General features: G+C 37.3%; 1 protein-coding gene across 1 annotated transcript in view; it reads left to right on the plus strand.

Annotated features, from left to right (window-relative positions):
- The window catches only part of LOC150079667 (C-Jun-amino-terminal kinase-interacting protein 4-like), a 540,406-nt gene that overhangs the window by 421,725 nt on the left and 97,948 nt on the right, over nucleotides 1-20,733 (plus strand). Inside the window, exon 24 of the mRNA XM_090383158.1 lies at nucleotides 11,697-11,764. Within this exon, the coding sequence (XP_090239284.1) occupies nucleotides 11,697-11,764 (68 nt within the window). The remainder of the gene's footprint in view (nucleotides 1-11,696; nucleotides 11,765-20,733) is intronic.

Genomic DNA, 20,733 nt, shown 5'->3' on the forward strand with positions numbered 1-20,733 from the left:
AATAGCTTGTGCTAACAGAAAAGTCCAATAAACCGGAAAGTGCAAATTGTTTTTATTGTTTAATGGTCGTAACCTCCAGAAATGTGTTTTAGAAAAATATCACAAAGGCATTCAAAATTGATTCTTATAACCGACCATATGATAATGATGAAAGTATAGTGCAATTTCCATTTTAAAAATGACCTTTTAGAGAGATAAATAACTTAGTTATATAGTGAAAATTTCAACTTCCGAAGTCTTGGAATGAATTGCCAAAAAAATAAAAAACAATCTGTTATTGGGTTCACATTACGATACCTCCATTTATTCCTATGGGATGCAAAATACGTTTCCATGATTTTTTTAAGTTTGCACTGGCCAGCAAAACCTTACATAAAGTTGAATTTCTGTAAGTCGAGTATTATGTCAGCCGGGGAGTGCCTGTAATTATTATTATTGTTATTATTTCTCCCTGATGAGGGAGGGATTTCATCCTGTGATGGATACTGGTACCAACTGCACAGGTTGTTTGTTATGTCCAGTTATTACTGTTGGTCGAGGAACTCTCTGACTCTCCTACAGGTGTTCAGGATCATGGCTTTCTGGAGTTCCATGTAAGTGTTCTTTAGGAAGTTTGTTGCTGCTAGATTCTTATGGAGACTCTTTGGCACCATGCCATGGTTAACACAGTGATCCAGATGGTCATTACTCATTCCATATGCCACATTTCTTTGATCTCCTATCTTAAGCCTGTGTACTTAATGTTCTTTTCCTTGTAGGTTTTCTGGAGGATGATGGTGCCGGGCACCACTATGTCAATTAGGTAGGTAGTCTTTTTCCTTCTTGTCAGTGAGGGTTATATTTGGTCATTGTGCTGGAATGTCTTGTCTGTTGTTATGTCATGGCCCCAGTGAAGCTTATGGGTTGGGATCTCTAGTATAGCCTGAGGTTCGTACTTGTAATATAGTATACTTTCTTTGATCAGCTGGTATTTTCTCGCTAGATTCTGTTGTATTATCCTGGGTGATCACCCTGCAGTGATGGATTGTTTCTGAGGACAAGTGGCATCATCGGCATGTGTCATCTATCACTCTGGGTTCCTTGGTGATGTATTTGCTGTGGTTAATGTTATTGATTACCTCGTCTTGGATACTGAGCATGAATCCTTCAATTTCGAGGAAGAGTGTTCCACTTGTGAATCATGCATTGGTAGCTATTTTATCTATGTGGTCTTGATGGAGGTCATTATAGTGTCTGCCATGGAGTGTATTCTTTGCCTATCTTCATTTCTTTTTCATCCTTGTTGGAGGGGGGTCTCCTTGCTTAGGTTGAGTGGGTATGTAGCTTGTCTATCTTCCTTATGGCTTGGTAGAGTAGTGCTGTGTTTTTCTGGAAGTAACCCTTCATGTTCTCGATTGCTTTCTTCTCTTGCTCAGTGAGGTCTCTCAAGCCCCTTCCTTCTTTCTGAGCATGGTCAATTACTCCATAGCCAACTTTGGGTGGTGTTAGCATTAGCATTAGTAGAGGCATTTGATGCAAGAAAGCAAGCTTATGCAGCATCAGCCAAAAAAAAAAATAAAGTAAAATAAATAAATAAAAAACAACCACTTCCACTTCACCCCTCTGTTCGTTCGAAATACCTGTCCAGCTGAGCCTTAAACTTATTTAGGCTATCAACTTCCATGACAAGGGATGGAAGTCTGTTCCACCTATCAACCACTCGCTGGCTAAAGGCAAATGTCAGCACATCTATCCTACCTCTGTCTTTCCTCAATTTGAATTTATGCCCTCTCAGGTGATTATTCTGAGCAAGAGGAAGAATCCCATCAGCATTGAGCATGCTGAAACCATTCAAGGCTTTATACACCTCTATCAGATCACCTCGCTGGTGCCTAGTCTCCAGACACTGTAATTTGCAAAACTTAAGCCTTTCTTCGTAAGAGCACCCCTTTGTTCCATTCACTAATCTTGTTGCCCTTCTCTGTACTCGTTCCAGCAGCTCTACATCCTTCTTGAAATAAGGCCTCCAGACCTGTATACAGTACTCTAGGTGTGGCCTGACCATTGCCTTATACAAAGGAATAATCACCTCCTTATCCCTACTAGAAAAATCCCTATATATTATTGACAATACACCATGAGCTACTCTTGCAGCCCGTCTGCACTGCTCAGAGAACTACATATCTGCCTGCACAACCACCCCCAGGTCCCTTTCATCATCTACCACTGTCAGTGTAGTACCACAGAGTTGGTACGTTGCTCTGGGGTTGCTGTTTCCCATATGTAGTGCTTTACATTTGTCAATGTTAAACTTCATTTGCCACCTCTCAGCCCATCTGCCCAACCTTTCCAGATCCTGTTGCAGCAGCATAGTGTCAGTAGTGTCCTTGACAACCCTGCCAACCTTCGTATCGTCTGCAAACTTGGACATTAAGCTTGATATACCATCATCAATATCATTTATAAATACAGAAAACAATAAAGGACCCAATACTGAACCCTGAGGGACTCCACTAATAACATTAGTCCACGATGAGCAGTGTCCATTGATTACCATTCTCTGTCTTCTCCCCCTCAACCACCCCTTTATCCATAGCAGCAATTTGCCTCCAATGCCACACTGCTCCAATTTGTGCAGCAGTCTTCCATCTGCAACAGTATCAAAAGCCTTTCTAAGATCCAAGTATATAATATCAAAGTTATTCCCTGCATCCAGTTCTTTTGTGACTGCATCATAGTATCCAAACAAATTGGTCAGGCAAGACTTCCCCTTAACAAAACCATGCTGTGTCCGAGCTATAACTGAAGTCTTGTCTAGATGATGCTGCAGTGCTTCTTTAACCAGTGCCTCCATTAATTTTCCTGAAACAGAAGTTAAACTCACAGGTCTATAATTACTTGTGTCAGCCTTTGATCCTCCTTTGTGAATTGGGGTCATATTTGCACATCTACAGTCCATGGGTACCTCCCCTGAGTCCAAGGAAGCTCTCATAATTATGGCTAAGGGTGTGCTTACTTCCTTTGCTGCCTCCTTTAATACAACTGGATAGATCCCATCCACCCCAGGTGCCTTTCTTGTGTTTATCTTCAACAATTTCTCCTCCACTTTACTCTCAGTTATTACAAGATTCTCTAGCTTACTGCCAGAGTTGAATACACCTCTGGCATTTCCCTCGCTGAATAACTCCTCATGTGTGAATGTCGATGCAGAATATTCCTTTAGTTTGTTAGCTACCTGAGCAGGATCATCAACAGTTGACCAATCGATATCAAGTGGACCAATCTGATTCATCCCCTTCCTTCTAGAGTTTACATAAGTAAAGAACTCTTTGCTGTTTTTCTTTGCATCCCTTGCCAAGGATTTCTCGTAATCTGCCTTCGCCTGCCTAACCACCTTTGTAACTTGGTTACAGATCAACTTGTATCTATCATAGGCTTCTGTGTCACGTGTTAATTTGTATGTATCCCATGCATTTTTCTTCTCTGCCATATGCCTCATTAGTTCATCTGACATCCATTTAGACCTAAACCTTGAACAATATTTCTTAGTTGGTATGTAAAGCCTAGTAGCTTCCAAGATAAGTTCTTTAAATGCTTCCCATTTTGAATTTGCTGTTGGTAACATCATCAGTTGATCCCACTGTATAGAATTTAAATACTGTCTCAGTCCATCGTAGTCGCCTTTACGAAAGCAATACCCCTTCCCTTTACCCCTAATGGTAGTTACCTCTTTGAGCGACTCCCACTTCAGAACACTGTGATCAATGCCACCTAGTGGTTCATTTATCTGCAGATTCTTAATGCATGAAGAATCACTACTGATAATCAAATAAAGAGTATTACTCCCTCTAGTTGCCTCCCGAACATGCTGATGTAGAAAACAATCATCCAATAAATCCACAAAAGCCTTGCTAGTGTGTGAGTGACCAGCCCCCAAATTCCAGTCAATATCTGGGAAATTAAAATCCCTCCATTATAAGACTCTGTGATTTACTGGCCCACTCTATTTCTCTGTACAGTTTCTTATTATACTCATCAGAGTCATTAGGCCTATAGCACACTCCTACTCTCAATTTTGATCTCCCAATGCTTATGTCACACCAAACTGACTCGACACTGCACTGTCCAGCGATGTCGACTGGCTTCACTTCCTTGGATTTTATGTGTTTCTTAACTAATAGTATAACCCCTCCTCCTTTCCTATCCTGTCTATCCTTTCTGTAGACATTGTACTCCCCAAATTCCAGTTCTGCATTCCTTATACCTGTATGACACCACGTCTCTGAAATCCCAACAATATCTGCCTTTGATGTTTTGAGCAATACCTCAAATTCATCAAATTTATTTACTGAACTCCTAGCATTGGTGTACACGCAATTATACATGCACCTGTTCTTTTTTTTAGACACCCTAACACAACCCATGTGTTTGCTTGTACCCACATGATTCCCAGCACTCTCTGAAATATTTTGCATCTTATTTTCCAGGCTGCTGCTGATTCCAATTGAAGCAGTGCAAGAATCACTTTCTCCTCTGCCACTGGCTACTGTTAATCTATTAGTCCTTGTATCCCCCTAATCTAGCAGTTTTCCGACCCACCTAACACTGCCTCGATAGCATCAGCAAACATTCTTGCACCCTTTCTATTTAAGTGTATCCCATCCCTGTAGAAGCAGTCTCTCCTGTTAACAAGTACAGACCAGGCTGAAAAAAATTCTACCCCTTGAGCCCTGCACAATCTTTCCAGGGCCGAATTGATCGACAGGGCTCTCATCATTTACTCCCTCCTATCGTGTCTGGGCAGATTTGCAGACACTTTCAAATTCAACCCTAATTCACGGCTTTTTGTGTTAGCAACTCTTGGTTATCATTGACCTTGTCTTTCTCATGATCTCCTCCAGCTCATTCTGTGATCCAAAAGGAGTACATTAGCACTGGGACTGCAGTTTGCAGTCATAAAGCCATACACACCTGCACTCCCAGGTGTTTATGGCTTTAACTGTGTTCTCTCCATTCAGCTTTGCTTTGAGCAGGCATCTGAGTCTCTTGTAGTATTCATTGGTCAAGGCAGGTCCTGACATTCTTGTGCTCTAAATGCTGAGCCTCCCATCATGGCTTGAATCTCTTTACCTGAAACTAATTTTTTCTCCTGATGCAGTTCATGCATCTTGCATTTGTCTAGCCCAAATTTCATCCTAATGTTACTGATGAATTCTTCAGTGATCCAGGGTAGCTGTTGGAGTTGCTACTTGGTTGTCCCTGTTTTGTTTTTTAATTATTATTATTATTATTATTATTATAATGCCAGTCTCCCAGCATGATGGACGTGCATTCATTCCCACAAAGGTAGGACTCAAACCCAGGTCCATCAGGCTGGCAGTCCAGTTCATAACAACTAAATTGCCAGCTTCCAAATTATTATTATATTATGCAATAAAAGCAAGCTGTATAGTATCAGCCAAAAAAAAAAAAAATATATATATATAATAATAAGCCAACATTTCTCAATTTTTGTCCATCCCCTTAACAGGTTATCTAGTTCTTCCTTGAACTTATTGAAACTACCCAGGTAATGGTCAAGCCACATCTTCAGTATTGCATACAGGTCTGGAGCTTCATTTTTGGAAGGATGTAAAGCTGTTGGAATGAGTACAGAGAAGGGCAGTGAGATTGGCGAGGGGAACAAAGGGTTGCTCTTACCAAGAAAGGCTTCAGTTCTGCAAATTGCACTGTATTAAGAATAGGCACCTGCCAGGTGATCTGATTGAGGTGTTTAAGGCTTTGAATGGATTGAATAAGCTCAGTGCTGATGGGATCCTTTCTCTTGTTCAGACTATGCACGTGAGGGGACATAAATTCAAATTGAGGAATGTGGTTGCAGAACAGATGTACAGAAGTTTGCCTTTAGCCAGAAGGTGGTTGATTGCTGGAACGAACTTCAATCTACTGTTGTGGAAGTTGATAGCTTAAATAAATTCAAGGAAGAATTAGACAAAATATTGGAGGGAATGGATATGTGAAAGGGGAAGGTTTTTTTTTTTTTGTTGATGGTGTATTATAACAGGAGTGGCCAACTTAAATTTGTAATGTGATCTACTTTTTTCCTTCGAAATGTGCTGTGATCTACCATCTCAAAAATTTCATTGCACAAGGTGCACAAATCGAGGGATGACTGTATATTTAAAATTCGTCGTGATCGACCGAAATTAAATCCGCGATCGTCTGGTAGATTGCGATTGACTCGTTGGCCAACCCTGGTGTATAACAGACATGTCAAACATGCGGCCCTCCAATAAAAAGGCTGTGACCCACTAAGATTTCTTGAAAATCTTTTTTTTTTTAATTAAAAGTGATTGAAAAAATTACTAATCAAGTTTATTTTTATTTTCACATAATTTATTTTGAATTTTACATTTAAGCGATTTTCAATGCAGCACTTGAAAAAGAGAGAAAAAATAGGACATTGTTTCATTTTTAAGTCTCCGCCTGCAGCTTCGAGTACTACAGACCGCAAAATGTTTGCTCAGTTGTATATTCATGAATTATATTTTTAACTGTATACAGTTAATTTTGTGTTTTATTTGTATTAAATTAAAAAGATGCATAATAATAAATATTACGTAAACCCCTAATACCAGTATGAGTAAGAAAAGAACAATCGAAGAAGAATGCTGTAACTTCCAAGAGAAATGGGAGCTAGACTATTACTGCATCTAGAAAAAGAGCAAAATAGTTTGCTTAACATGTAGTAAATCTCTTTCAGTCTCCAAAGAATACAATATCAGGAGACATTATTATACACATCATAAAGAAACCTATGATAAATACGTTGAGAAACATCGTGAAAGTAAGTTACTAAATTGAAATCAGTTGAAAACAGAAAAACTTGTTTACCAAACCTTCTGAGGAAAATACAGCAGTTGTAAAAGCTAGTTACTTGTTTTCACATTTAATTGCAAGCAAATCAAAACCTTTTACAGAAGTAGACTTTATTAGTGAGTGTTTAATAAAAATAACAGAAGTGTTGTGTCCAGAGAAAGTAAAAAGCTTCAAAAGTGTTAACTTCAGTATAAACACAGTAGCTAATATGATCAATGAAATAGCTGAGAATTTAAGAAATCAGCTCAATTTAATGATATCCACATTTGAAGCTTATTCTATTGCAATTGACGAAAGTACAGACATTCTAGATATTGCTCAACTGGCCATTTTTATTCGTGGATGTGATGTGAACTTGAAAGTAAGTGAAGAGCTTTTAGATATTATTCCTATGCATGATATAACCACTGGAGCTGATGTTTTTGGTGCACTCATGGAAATTCTGAATAAATATAAATTACCATTGAACAAGTTGGTTTTTCTTGCAACCGATGGTGCACCTGCCATGATGGGTATTACTAAGGGTGCCACTGAAAAACTAAAAGAAACATGCAAACAACATGGTAATAATCATTTCGAACATTTTCATTGCACCAGCAAGTATTATGGTTCCAAAGTTTTAAATATTGGACGTGCTAAAAAAAAGTCTCCAAAATTATAAATTTTATTCAAGCACATTGACTTAATCATCGACAATTTGTTTAATTGTCGATGATAGAAAGTGAACACACTGATCTACCCTATTATACAGAAGTTTGATGGATTTCGAGTCATAAAGTCTTAAAACAATTCTTCGAGCTGCTGGATGAAATCGTAATGTTCTTGGAAACAAAGAATTATAAATGTATTGAATTAAAAGATGTACAATGGATAAAGGATCTGTCCTTCTCACTTGACATTACAAGTCATCTTAGCCAACTTAATCTTAAACTTCAAGGAAAACATCACATTGTTACAATGTTATTTGATAATATTAATGTTTCTAAAGAAAACTTATCTCATTTTAAAAGTTGCCAATCTCTGTTGTTAAAATTTACAGAATGCACACACCAAATTAAGTTGTCAGAAACGGAGTTTGATAGATTTTCTGATTTCAAAAACTGTGGATTACAGTTTCGTCTTTTTACTTTGCCTATGTCTATTGAAATTGTTGATGAGAACTTACAAATGGAATTAATTGAAATTCAATGTGACTCTTTGCTAAAGCAAAAATATACAGAAGTTGGAATTCCAGACTTTTACACTTATTTACCCCCAGATCGATTTCCAAAAATGTTATCTTTCGCGACGAATATACTGGCTATGTTTGGTAGCACATACTTATGTGAGCAACTGTTTTCTTTGATGAAAAATAACAAAACTCCAGAATGGTCAAGATTAACCAATCACCATCCATCATCAATCTTAAAGATTACATCAGCTCAGGACATTCAACCAAATTTTGATAATCTGCTTTGTGGAAAACAATGCCAAGTGTCATCTAACAAATGATATAATAATAAATTGTGGTTTTATTGTTTATTTTTTTATTAAATATTGTAAAGTATTTTTAATTTAAAGACTAACGTAGGATACAAAACAGGTAATCTATATACTAAATACAGTAATTCTAAAAATTGTATTTTGTTTATTTTTTGAGTATTGAAGGCATGTGGTCCTCAGCCTAATGCAAAATAGCTTATATGGCCCTTGGTGCAAAACAAGTTTGACATGCCTAGTGTATAAGCTTGCTTTCTTGCATCAATTGCCACTACTAATGCTAATACTATCCACCTCTACAAACACCAGATGGGAATTTGTTCCAACAGTCAACCATTCTCTTGCTGAAAGCAGATTTCGGCATTTCCAACCTGCAGCCTTTCTTTCTGCAATTTGAATTTATATTTTATGTCCTCTTATGTGTGTAGTCTGAGAAAGAGGAAAATGCTGATTTTCCTCTTGCTCAGACTTACTGCATATGGTAGCAGTAATTCCACAACCGACCGGGCTAGCCGGGTGGGCAAAGTACCTGCCTAGCAATCCAAAGGTCGCGGGTTCGAATCCCGCCTTGGGCTTGGATCAGAGTACTGCAAAAACCTTGGGAGGTGCATTATGTCCGCAGAAGCCGACCCGCCAACAGCTACAAAAAAAAAAAAAAAAAAAGTAATTCCAGATTAATATACCAACTGTTCAAGGTAGTGGAAAATGAAAACAACCTGGGGAGGGAGGTAATTGTGCAGTCAAATATGAAGTTCTTGAGCAGTGCAGACAGGCTGCTAGTACAGCTCATGGGGTTTTGGTAATGTTATTCAGAAACTTTGCTAGCAGGGATAAGGAGGTGATATCCCATTGTACAAGGCAATGGTTAAGCTGCACCTTAGTTTGTCCTTGAATACTGCATACATGTGTGGAAGCCTTGTTTTACCAAGTTGAGTTTTGTGAATGATTTAAAGCAAAGATGGCTAAGGATACAAGATTTTTGGACAGAAATGTTTGAGCAGATGAGGCAATATTCACACTCTGTGGTACAGTGAACTGACATGATTTTATATATAGTTCCCTACACGGTACCCAGGGTCTTGAGCTGGATATCACCATTCTTCTGTTTCTTGGTGATTCCCTTCTACTCTCTCTCTCTCTGGGTAACTCAGAAATTTTTTTTTAGCTGGTGCAGCATAAGCCTCAGGCTTCCTTGCACCATATGGCTAGTAATAATAATAATAATAATAATAATTCAAACATTCATATAGAAAATACATTAAATTTACCAGGGGTTAGTTCCCAGTATGATGTCCAACCAGGGAAATTGTTGAATTTTTTTTTTTAATAGATAATTTCTGATGATATATGAACCTCCACATGCTTAATGTAACCATTATATCCAGCATTTATGAGTTATTTTTATTATTATTTTATTATTATCAGCCATATGGTGCAAGGAAGCCTGAGGCTTATGCTGTACCAGCCAAAAAAAAAATATTTCCCTATTACCCAGAGAGAGAGAGAGAGAGAGAGAGAGAGAGAGAGAGAGAGAGAGAGAGAGAGAGAGAGAGAGAGAGAGTCAAAAGTAGAAGGGAATCACCAAGAAAGAGAAGAATAATGATATCCAGCTTAGGACCCTGGGTGTGCCAAGCCCATACTCACCAGATGTGAGCCCTTGGGGGTTATATGGGGATGAAATGGTATACAGTTCAGTTCTGCCATAACGTGCACTTTAACAATGCAAATTTGCTCCAAGTCAACTGGTATATTAGGGAACAATACAAGTATAACATGATTTTTGCATTAGCTCATGCACAATTTTGTCTGTGAGTAGCACCAGGTGAACGCAAAACCTGTCACCAAGCTGAACTTAGTAACCTACACAACAATACATACAAGTTTACGAAGTTTAAAAAATATCAAATGTGTGAGAGCTATATTTCCCATTTACTGTAGTTGTATTGGTCAGAGACACACTGTTGTCATTTGCTGCATTCACAAGATAACAGGTGATATTGTAGGCCGATTCATGTTTTCAGGAACTCACATTTCTCTGTTCAAACAGAAATTTCGTGAGCAGAGTAGCACATTTCTGGAGATCACTACCACAAAAGTATAAAAACAATTTGCAGTTCCCGATTTATTGGTCTTTTCTGTTAGTGTAATCTATTATGAACAGATAGTAAACTTGATCTTATTGCATTTGCAATAATACAAATAGCTGGAATTCTTTGGGTTTTTATGTTATTATGGTGAAATGTGTTTCCCCTTTCATATAAAAAAACTTCAATTTTCAGAATCTTCTCTTCATTCCTATATTTTAAGCTTTGTAAACTCCGTATCTCACTTGTGCAATTCATGCATGCCATGTTCGTCGTTATTGATTGCTTGTCTTTTTTACTGATTTAAATTTTACATTCCAAAAAAAAAAAAAAATGTCAGTGAACAGAAATATCAATTAGTATGCATATATTACAGTATTAAGCTAAGTACATAAGCATACATAGTCTCCGACCAATACAAGGTATCTTGTCAAGATAAAGTGCTATATTTACTGTAATATTTATTTATTTATTAGAAATGTAATATATTTAAACCTATGTTAGCAATTTTATTGGGTTTCTAACTTTTTTTAGTGTTTTACTTACCAGACTAAACTTTTTTCTTTTTGAGTGCCCTGCCCCTATCTTTCCCATAAGCCCTGTAGTTTTTAATACGCGAAATACCAAAATGCGGAGATTTTTAGGAACATGTACCGCATTATAGCAGAACTGACTCTACTACTACAGGATGGGGTAGTAAACCTTATTATCATTGTGTCATTTGGTGCCTAGCTTGATAATCATTACACAGTCCAGTGGATGGGTTATTGAGGAAGTGCTGAGTATCTCCATGTTCACCTGATTTTACTTCATTCTTCAGGTATGGGGCTACTTGAAGAATATATGGTAGAAAACCAGCAACAATTAAAGGAAAATTAAACAGGTGTGTGTGACACTATTCCAGAAGTTTCATTGGAGAATGTTTTTCATTCAGTTGTTTGATGCTGAACTGTGCCTGGATACAAATAGTAGACAATTTGAATATCTGAGCTGGTTAGCCATGTGCCACAAACTATTGATTCTGTGCACACCTAATAATAATGGTTTCTAATGTTTGAAATTTTATTTATTTACTAAAATGTGTTTACATCTTTTTGAGACACTGTATTTTAATAAGCCATGGAAATATTATACAGTATTAAACCATGACTAATATAGTGTAACATTTTGAAATATATTCTATTTCAAATGCATTATTTATTTTTAAAGCTGTTCTAAACTTAGCTCAGCACCCTTCTATGCATTCACCAAATAGATATTTTTTGTTCCTTTCAGACATATAAAAGGAAGAGTGTTTGCTGCATTGGCTGATGGTACTGTTGCAGTGTTTCACAGGGCACAGGGTATGCTTTACACATTAATTTAAGATATAGTATATACATGAATTTAGATATATGTGTGGATTCTGTTTTTTTCAGAAAAAGTAGATAATAAAAAAAGAATTGTCTGTGTTTAATTAATATAATCATTAAACATCATTATATAATCATACAGAACCCAACTATAAACCTATAGAACCCAGTTCACAACTCATTGGTTGCATATAGCCCTCTGACTAGTTTTGTGTGGGCCATCGCAGATAAAACAGACTACTGAATGATTATGCATATATTGCAAGGAAATTAATTAAATTAACGGTGTAAATTTTATAGTATAGTTTAAATATATAAATATATTATAGTTTAAAAAATTTAAAAATCCTTCTTTCAAGATACTTTAAAACATGTGACATCCTGCAACAAATCTCTCTCTCTCTCTTCAAAGAAACAAAAGATAGTATTGTGTGCTAATTGATAGATCAACAAATGATTATTATTATTTTTTTGTTTTATAAAATTAAAATGAAAAAGCGATGTGTTACTTTTATTCTCACCAAAAGAGGAAGAGCATTTGTTTATAATTTTTTTCTTATACATGCATCTTTAAAAATACCAGTAATATCCGTGAGGCAGGTGCCAATTTAAAAAAGCTTTAAAAGGACATTGTGAGTATACAACAGTTAAGAGTATTTAGTAACATATACCATGTGAAGTATTTAATTAGCTTGATAAAATTGGTTAGCTGTTGGATTTCTAAATTCAAATCCATCTGCAGGTTGAGGTTTTGGATTTAGAAGAGGACTATCACTTCATTCTAGGTGAGGGCCTAACTGTAACTAAAAAACACAGCACAGTATCGAATCAATCTGGTGTTGCCTAAGCATTGGGAAAACAAAAATGAGAGTAGAAGTATGTTTTAGGACCAAAGGACTATGTTGAATATAATGAACAACTATATAGATAAATAGAGTGGACTAGCAAATCAGAAATTACACCATCTGAAGATGGTGTAATTTATGAAATACTTACCCACTCACCTGGCGTAACTCAATTGTTCTAGCCTTCCTGAAGCCAGGAAAGGATCGTGAATTTCCGCATAACTACAGGCCGATTTCACTGACTAGTTGTTTAGGAAAAGTCCTGGAAAAAATTGTTCACAGGTGGCTAACGTGGTTCCTGGAAGCAAACTACTTACTAAACAGCAGCCAGTATGGATTTAGAAGCAAACAGCCATAATGCCTTCATAAGGAGAGAACATCTAGTCATGATTAATCTCGATATTGAGAAAGTCTTCGATACCACCTGGCGATATGGTGTACTTAAAGATCTCCATTCTTTCGGCTTGAGGGGTCAGTTACCTCAATTTATACAAAACTTTCTACGCAAAAGAACAGTTCAGGTAAGATATATGAATAATTTATCCAAATAATTTGAACAAGAGAGGGTGTACCACAGGGTTCCATTCTCAGTCCAACATTATTTGCAGTAAGAATTACAAATATGACACGGGAAGTACCAAATACAGTAGAATCGTACGTTTGTCGATGACCTCATTATCTCTTGTCAATCCCAAACTATGAACACCATTGAAAGACACCTTCAAATTTCCATAGCTAGAATAGAATAATGAACACTACAGAATGGTTATTCTTTAGCAGGGAAAATATCTACTGCAATAGATTTTTGCAAAAAACGCAAACCACATCTGGATCCAGAAATATTTTTAAAAAACAGCCTGATTCCTATCACCAACAATTTTCGTCTGTTGGGATTATTTTTGATACTAAACTTAACTTTGCTTTCCATATATCTTACCTTCGAACTACATGTCTTAAAAAACTGAACGTCCTAAGAGCCGTCTCCGGTATGTCCTGGGGTGCTGACAGAAGCTCTCTCCTTCATCTCTATAGAGCTTTAATAAGGTCACGCTTAGATTATGGATCACCTGTCTATGATTCCACTAGGAAAAGTTCGCTATTACGTCTGGACACCATACAGAATAGTGCCCTTAGGCCAGCTGTGGGAGCCTTCAGAACATCTCCTTTCCACAGCCTGTATATTGAGGGAAATGAACCTCCACTGCATTTAAGGAGAAAATCCTTACTGTGTAACTATGCACTAAAGATTAAGAGTATTCCATCACATCCTAGTTGGCAGTGCTTGTTTGACCCTCAATACACCATGCTATATCACAACAAACCTAATGAGAATCGCCCCGCAGGGCTTCAACTGCAAGAGCTCATGATCAATTGGAACATTGATTTTCAGAATGTTTTCCAAGATCTTGGTACTCCTGAACCTTCCTGGACTGAATTCATACCTCTCTGTGACAATTTCCTTTTAAGATGGGGGAAGAATAGAAATTTTCAACAGCTCCATAAATCACATTCCTTGGAAAACTTAGAAAAAGTACATATCTATACTGATGGCTCCAAAACAGATAGAGCAGTAGGTGCTGCAGCAGTTTCTTCCACCTTCTCAGTAGCTGTGTCTCTTGCTATTGAATGCAGTATCTATACTGCAGAATTATTTGCAATAAAACTGGCTCTAGATAATATAAACAACTACCATATCAAGGAATCTTTGATATATACAGACTCCTTAAGTGCAATCACTGCCATTCATTCTACCTTTTCTCCCTGTCACCCTATTCTTAAAGAGATCCAATCTAAGTTATTTTACTATCAAACAGTCAATCAGAAGGTTACCTTCTGCTGGATCCCTGGTCATGTTGGCATCCCAGGTAATGAACATGCGGATGATGCTGCTAAACATCCCGACTCTGAATCTTCCAGACAACTAAAAGTGCCCTACACCGATTACAAATCTATCATTAAAACAACAAACAACATGTAGGAAGCAATGGTCTCACCATTGGAAAACTGAAATCAATAATAAACTGCTGCAGATAAAAAAGAGCCACAACTGTGGACATCTAGTTCCAGGAGAAGCAGGCGACAAGAAGTGATTCTAGCAAGGCTCTGCATTGGTCATTCGCATCCAACTCACCTCTATTTGCTTATGGGAGAGACTCCTCCTCAGTGTTTCTTTTGTCAGTCGCAGCTAACAATAAAACACATCCTCATAGAATATCCCCAACGTTCAACAGTCAGGAAATCAAGCTTTAGCTCCCTATCCAACTTACAGGAAACAATCTTATTTCATATTCTTGGTAATGAAGCAAATTTCGAGAAACTGTTTAATTATTTGAAACACACAAATCTCTATAATAGACTGTGATCATAGTGACAAGCAAATCATGAACAGGCACAATATGGCCCAAGAGGCCCTTGTGCCAAAAAACCCAAATACAACAATAACAGCAAATCAGAATATCTTGTCATAGGTGATTTTAACAACCTTGATATTTGATTAGAATGCAAGGATTGGCAACTCACACAGTAACATTTCTGGGTTGTTAGATGACTGTTTTCTGCACCAACATATTATTTAGGCTAAAAAGAAAGCTTCTTGATCTGATTATTAGCAGTTATTTATTTTTTATATTATAACCAACCCGCGTGCTGCCCACTTCCTCACATTGTGTGGCATCTGGCCATGTAGGCACCCTTCAAGTGTTATACATCACACAAGTTTAAAACTAATGTGTCAAAAAATATAGTTTCACATTGACTTTTGAAAGTATCCATTTTTAATAGTATTCAATTTTTCTATATCGTTTTCTTGTATTTTATATATTTTCCTCATCATTTAGCAGTATTATTATAACCATATAATAACAATAATAGTGCAGTAATAGTTATAATTGATGGATTTTCATATTTATTTATTAAATGTAAAAAAAATAAATAAATACAAACAAAAATTAATTATTATATCAAAAAAATGCATAATTAATGGTAAGGAACTGGTCTTGCAGCCTGCAACAACCAATGTTGCTTGCAACCTTCAGCATTTTATCTGTTTTAGCCTCCTGGCCAAACACAGTTGGACGGCCAATGTAAAAGAAAGGAAATATGCTTTTTCAAAGATGATTATAATGGACTCAGACATTTTTAAACTCTTTTTCATTAGGACCAACAGAAAGGGTTACAGTGGCAAAGGCTGAGTATGAGAAAGCACTGGCTTAGAGAGCAAATAATGGAAACAAGGAGTTTTTCATGTATGTGAAAATAAAGAAGAAAACAAATCAGATTAAACCCTTGTATAATGGGTGTAGGGAAGTCTTAGATAACCCATCTGATGAATTCAATAGTTACTTTGCATCAATCTTTACTCACAAAAGACCCACCATGGTGAGAAGAGGCTATGTGAGTAAAGCTGAAACATATGAAGTTAGTGAATGGCATTTTCAAGGACACACAAAACATGGTTTTGTTCAAGGAAAATCATGTTTAACTAACCTAGTTAGCTAATTTGACACACTTACTCATGATTTTGGTATAGAGAATAATTTTCAAATAGTTTATTTTGATTTTAGCAAAGCATTTCTCATTGGCATAATGTGAAGTGGGGTCCCCAGGATCAGTTCTTGGACCACTCTTGTTTTTGATTTTCATAAATAACATTGATGAGGGGATAGAGGGTGAGATGGTCAGAAAAGTGACAACTATGTTTTAATGCAGCAAAATGCAAGGTCTTATGCTTGGAGAATAGCAACTGAAAAATGACTTATACACTTGGTGGAATGAATTAAAAACAGTAGAGACAGAAAGGGATCTGGGAATTATGATGTGGGAAGATATTAAGTTCTCTGAGCAGTGTAAATTGGTGGCCAGGAAAGACCACGATGGAGTATTGAAGATTTATTGATTGACAGCCTATAGAGATAGGGAGTTCATAATCCCACTGTATAAGGCAATTTAGGATCACATTTGGAATACTATGTCCAGGTATGGAGACTTCACATACAAAAAAGACATTCAGCTTCTTGAAAAGATTGAAAGATGGGAAACCCTCTAAGTTTCTGTGCAAGTTAAGTTTCTTTAAGTTTCTAGCAAGATGTTATTGCAGATGCTACAAAGGTTGGCAGGGTGGTTAATGACAGTAATGATAGTATGCTATTGGCATACTATCATTACTGTCATTAACTAGAGGGGCTGAGAAATAGCAATTGAAGTTTAACATTGAAAAAATGCATATGGGTAGTAGTAATTCAAGATTACTATACTAACTGTATAGCAATACACTCAGGATAGTGGAAATTACTTAGGGGATAACTGTGCAGTTAAATATGAAGGTCTCTGAGCAGTGCAGACAGCCTGCCTGTCAATGATATACAGAAGGTTTGCTAGCAGGGATAAGGAGGTGATTATCCCATTGTATAAGGTACTGGCGAGGCAAGGTAAAATTTTGAGTGCTGCATACAGGTCTGTAGGCCTCATTTTAGGTAGGATGTAGAGCTGCTGAAACGGGTACATAGAAGGGCAATGAGATTGATGGCAGTTAAAAAGAGGTGCTCTTACCAGGTAAGAGGTGCTCAAATTGCAGCATCTGGAGACTTATTTAGGCATTTAAACGTTTGAATGGATTGAGCAAGCTCAATGCTGATGGGATTCTTCCTCTTGCTCAGACTAGAGGAGGCATAAATTCAAATTGATATATATATAATAAAATAAATATATTATATTTTCAATTATATTAAGGGAGGCAGCAGAATGGATGTGCAGAAATTTGCCTTTAGCCATCTGGTGGTTGATTGTTGGAACAGACTTCCATTTGTTGTGGAAATGGATAGCTTGAGTAAATTCAAGGACTAACTATACAAACTATTGGAGGGGATGGATAGGTGAAATGGGATTTTTTTTTTTTTTTTTTTTTTTTTGGCTGATGCTGTATAAGCTTGCTTTCTTACGTCATTTGCCATTACTAATACTAACCTGCATGTAAGAGTTGCAAAAGGGCTTCTCATGTGAGGAAAGACTGAATGTGTGGAATACAGAAGTCGATAACCAGGCACCTTAGTGGGGGACCTGTTTAGATGAGGTTTATAATGATCTGAGAGGTCATAGTAAAATGAAGGCAAAATTTTCACTATTATAAAGGATTCCAGAACTAGGGGCCATAAATTCAATTTACAGGAGTAGAGGTTTAGTCTGAATTGTAGGAAGCTTTCTTTTAGCCAGTGAGTGGTGAATTTCTGGGACAAGTGACCTACATGAAGAGGGAAGCACAAAATTGGTCTATTTTCATATACTAAAAAAATATTTGAGTAGAAATTCTCAACCTATGATGTTATTTAGTACAATTGCATAATTACTACGTATTTGAATATTAAAAGCAAACTGAAGTTCGTATGTGAGGCAGTATTATTTTAACATTATCTGATATGAAATCCTTTACACACAAGTTGCCTTCCTCTTATACTTCAAATAAGTAATTCTGTCCCGATAACGAGCAGTCTACTGTTGAATTCAGAGCAACAGCACCATATGAATGAGACAAGTAAAGTTTATGTATCTAGTGTATATCTAGGAAGGATAAAATGAAAGATTAAACACATTGATAAACAACAGAATAAGTAAGACATAAAGTGTGAAAAGTCAGTTAAATATCCATTTGGAATAAAAGAGGGAGCAGCCAAAAGAGAGAAAAGTTAACAGTTTCTAGCACAGTTTAAATCTGTTTTGTTCTGTTGAGCCAAGATCTCTGTAGGAAATAAAGGAATTGCTCAAAAATTAAAATCTTAAAATTAAATAAAATGAGAGGAAAGTTGGAGAGAAATCGTTGAAGCTAAACATGAAAAAAGAAGGGTACTTGTGGTGAAGGAATCTACCCAATTTTTTTTTTTTTATGTAAACCCCAAACACGACAGGTATTAGAACCTATAGTACTTAGTACCATGCTTGGGTTGGAGGTTGAGAAGATGAAAGAAGATATTTGTTGATATTGGACTTGAACTTCTGTAGACTGTAATTTTCAGGAAATACGTATGAAGAAAGGGGGTTCCAGAAAACGGCAGTTGAATGAATAAACGAGGAAGATGAAAAGTTGGTTCTGTGAGTTTGAAGTTGGACAGTAAATGGATGTTGGCTGGTGGCGGCACATGTTTGGACCGTTTTGAAAGAGAGAGTGGGAATTATAGAAGCCAATTCAGAAGAACAGTGCCCATGAAAATATCTGTAGAAGAGGCATGCAGCAGAAACAGTATGTCTATGAGAGAGCGAATGGAGAGATTCTGTTAGAGATGAATCATTAATTAACCTAACTGCCCTCTTCCGAATGGAATCAAGAAGCCTGAGAGAGGTTTTGGAGGCACCACCCCAGATGTGGGAACAATATTCCATGGCAGGGCGGATTTGCGATTTATACAGAGTGAGCAGCTGTTTGGAAGAAAATTAACGCCGAGAGCGAAAGAGAAAACCAAGTTTTTTAGATGCGGAGAAAGCAATATGTGTAATGTGCTTGTGCCAAGAGAGATATATCATTTTTCCTAGAAATGGGAATGTCACTAAAGATAACCATAGGAGCAGAAGAATCCTTTTTGCGAGATATAAGACAAGACTGAGTTTTAGAAGGGTTGAAATCAACTAAGTTGTCTTTGCCCCACTGGAGAATTATCCTAAGATTGGCATTTAAGGAATTGGTAGCAGATTTTCAAGAAATTGAAGCTGATCGAGCAGGACAATGTTTCTCAAAATGCGATCATCGGCAAAACTATGTATAGGATTTCCAGTCAATGGAAGAAGGTCATTAATATACAAGTGGAAGAGAGTGGGGAAAAGAAGTGAACCTTGGGGGACGCCGGCATTATTGGAGAAGTTAGAAGACAGAGAGCCATCTACCATCACCCTCAGTGAGCGATCACAGAAAAAACTGGATAATGGCAAACCATAAGATGGAAGCTTGTTTAGAAGACCTTTATGCCAAACACAATCGAAAGCCTTTGAGATGTCAAGAGCAACTACTTGTGTTTCCTGAACCTTTCCATTGAATTAGTCCATAAATAGGTAACACAAGCAATAATATCACCAGTGGATCGACACTGACGTAATCCATACTGCCGATCGTTGATCAGATGGTAGGTTTCTAAGTAGTTTAAGAGTTAACGGTTAATTGATTTCTCCATTACTTTAGAAAGAGTAGAAGTAATTGCAATGGGATGATAATTGGATGGGAGGGATTTGTCACCCTTTTTAGGAAGTGGCTGGATATGAGCAAATTTCCAAGCAGAAGGAAAAACACCTTTGGAATAAGAAAGTGAAAAAAGGTGGCAAAGAATAGGAGTACGTTCAGGAGCACAGGTTTTGAGAACAAGTGGAGAAATACCATTGGGACCTGGAGCTTTCTTAGCATCAAGATTCGTCAAAATCCTTCTGACATCCTTTTGACAGAAGACCACAGGAGGCATTGAATGGAGCGTGTTGGGAATGGTGGGAGGTTTTTTACCAAGATCATTAATACATGAGTTGAAAGAAAAATGGGATGCTAGCAGGTCAGCTTTATCCTTGGCTGAAGTGGCAACAGAACCATCTGGTTTGGACAGAGGTGGGAACAGAGATGGGCAAAAGTTGCGGTCAATAGCTTTGGCAAGAGACCAGAATGCTCGGCTACCATTAGCATTAGCATTAGTAGAGGCATTTGATGCAAGAAAGCAAGCTTATGCAGTATCAGCCAAAAAAAAAAACCCACTTCCACTTCACCCCTCTGTTCGTTCAAAATACCTGTCCAGCTGAGCCTTAAACTTATTTAGGCTATCAACCTCCATGACAAGGGATGGAAATCTGTTCCACCAACCAACCACCCGCTGGCTAAAGGCAAATTTCTGCACGTCTATCCTACATCTGTCTTTCCTCAATTTGAATATGCCCTCTCAGGTGATTATTCTGAGCTAGAGGAAGAATCCCATCAGCATTGAGCATGCTCAAACCATTCAAGGCTTTGTATCACATCTTTGTACACCTCTATCAGATCACCTCGCTGGCGCCTAGTCTCCAGACACTGTAAATTGCAAAACTTAAGCCTTTCTTCGTAAGAGCACCCCTTTGTTCCATTCACTAATCTTGTTGCCCTTCTCTGTACTCGTTCCAGCA

Source organism: Mastigoproctus giganteus, chromosome 10, assembly GCF_048544385.1.
Source record: "Mastigoproctus giganteus isolate SK-2022 chromosome 10, ASM4854438v1, whole genome shotgun sequence".
Classification (NCBI taxonomy): domain Eukaryota; kingdom Metazoa; phylum Arthropoda; class Arachnida; order Uropygi; family Thelyphonidae; genus Mastigoproctus; species Mastigoproctus giganteus.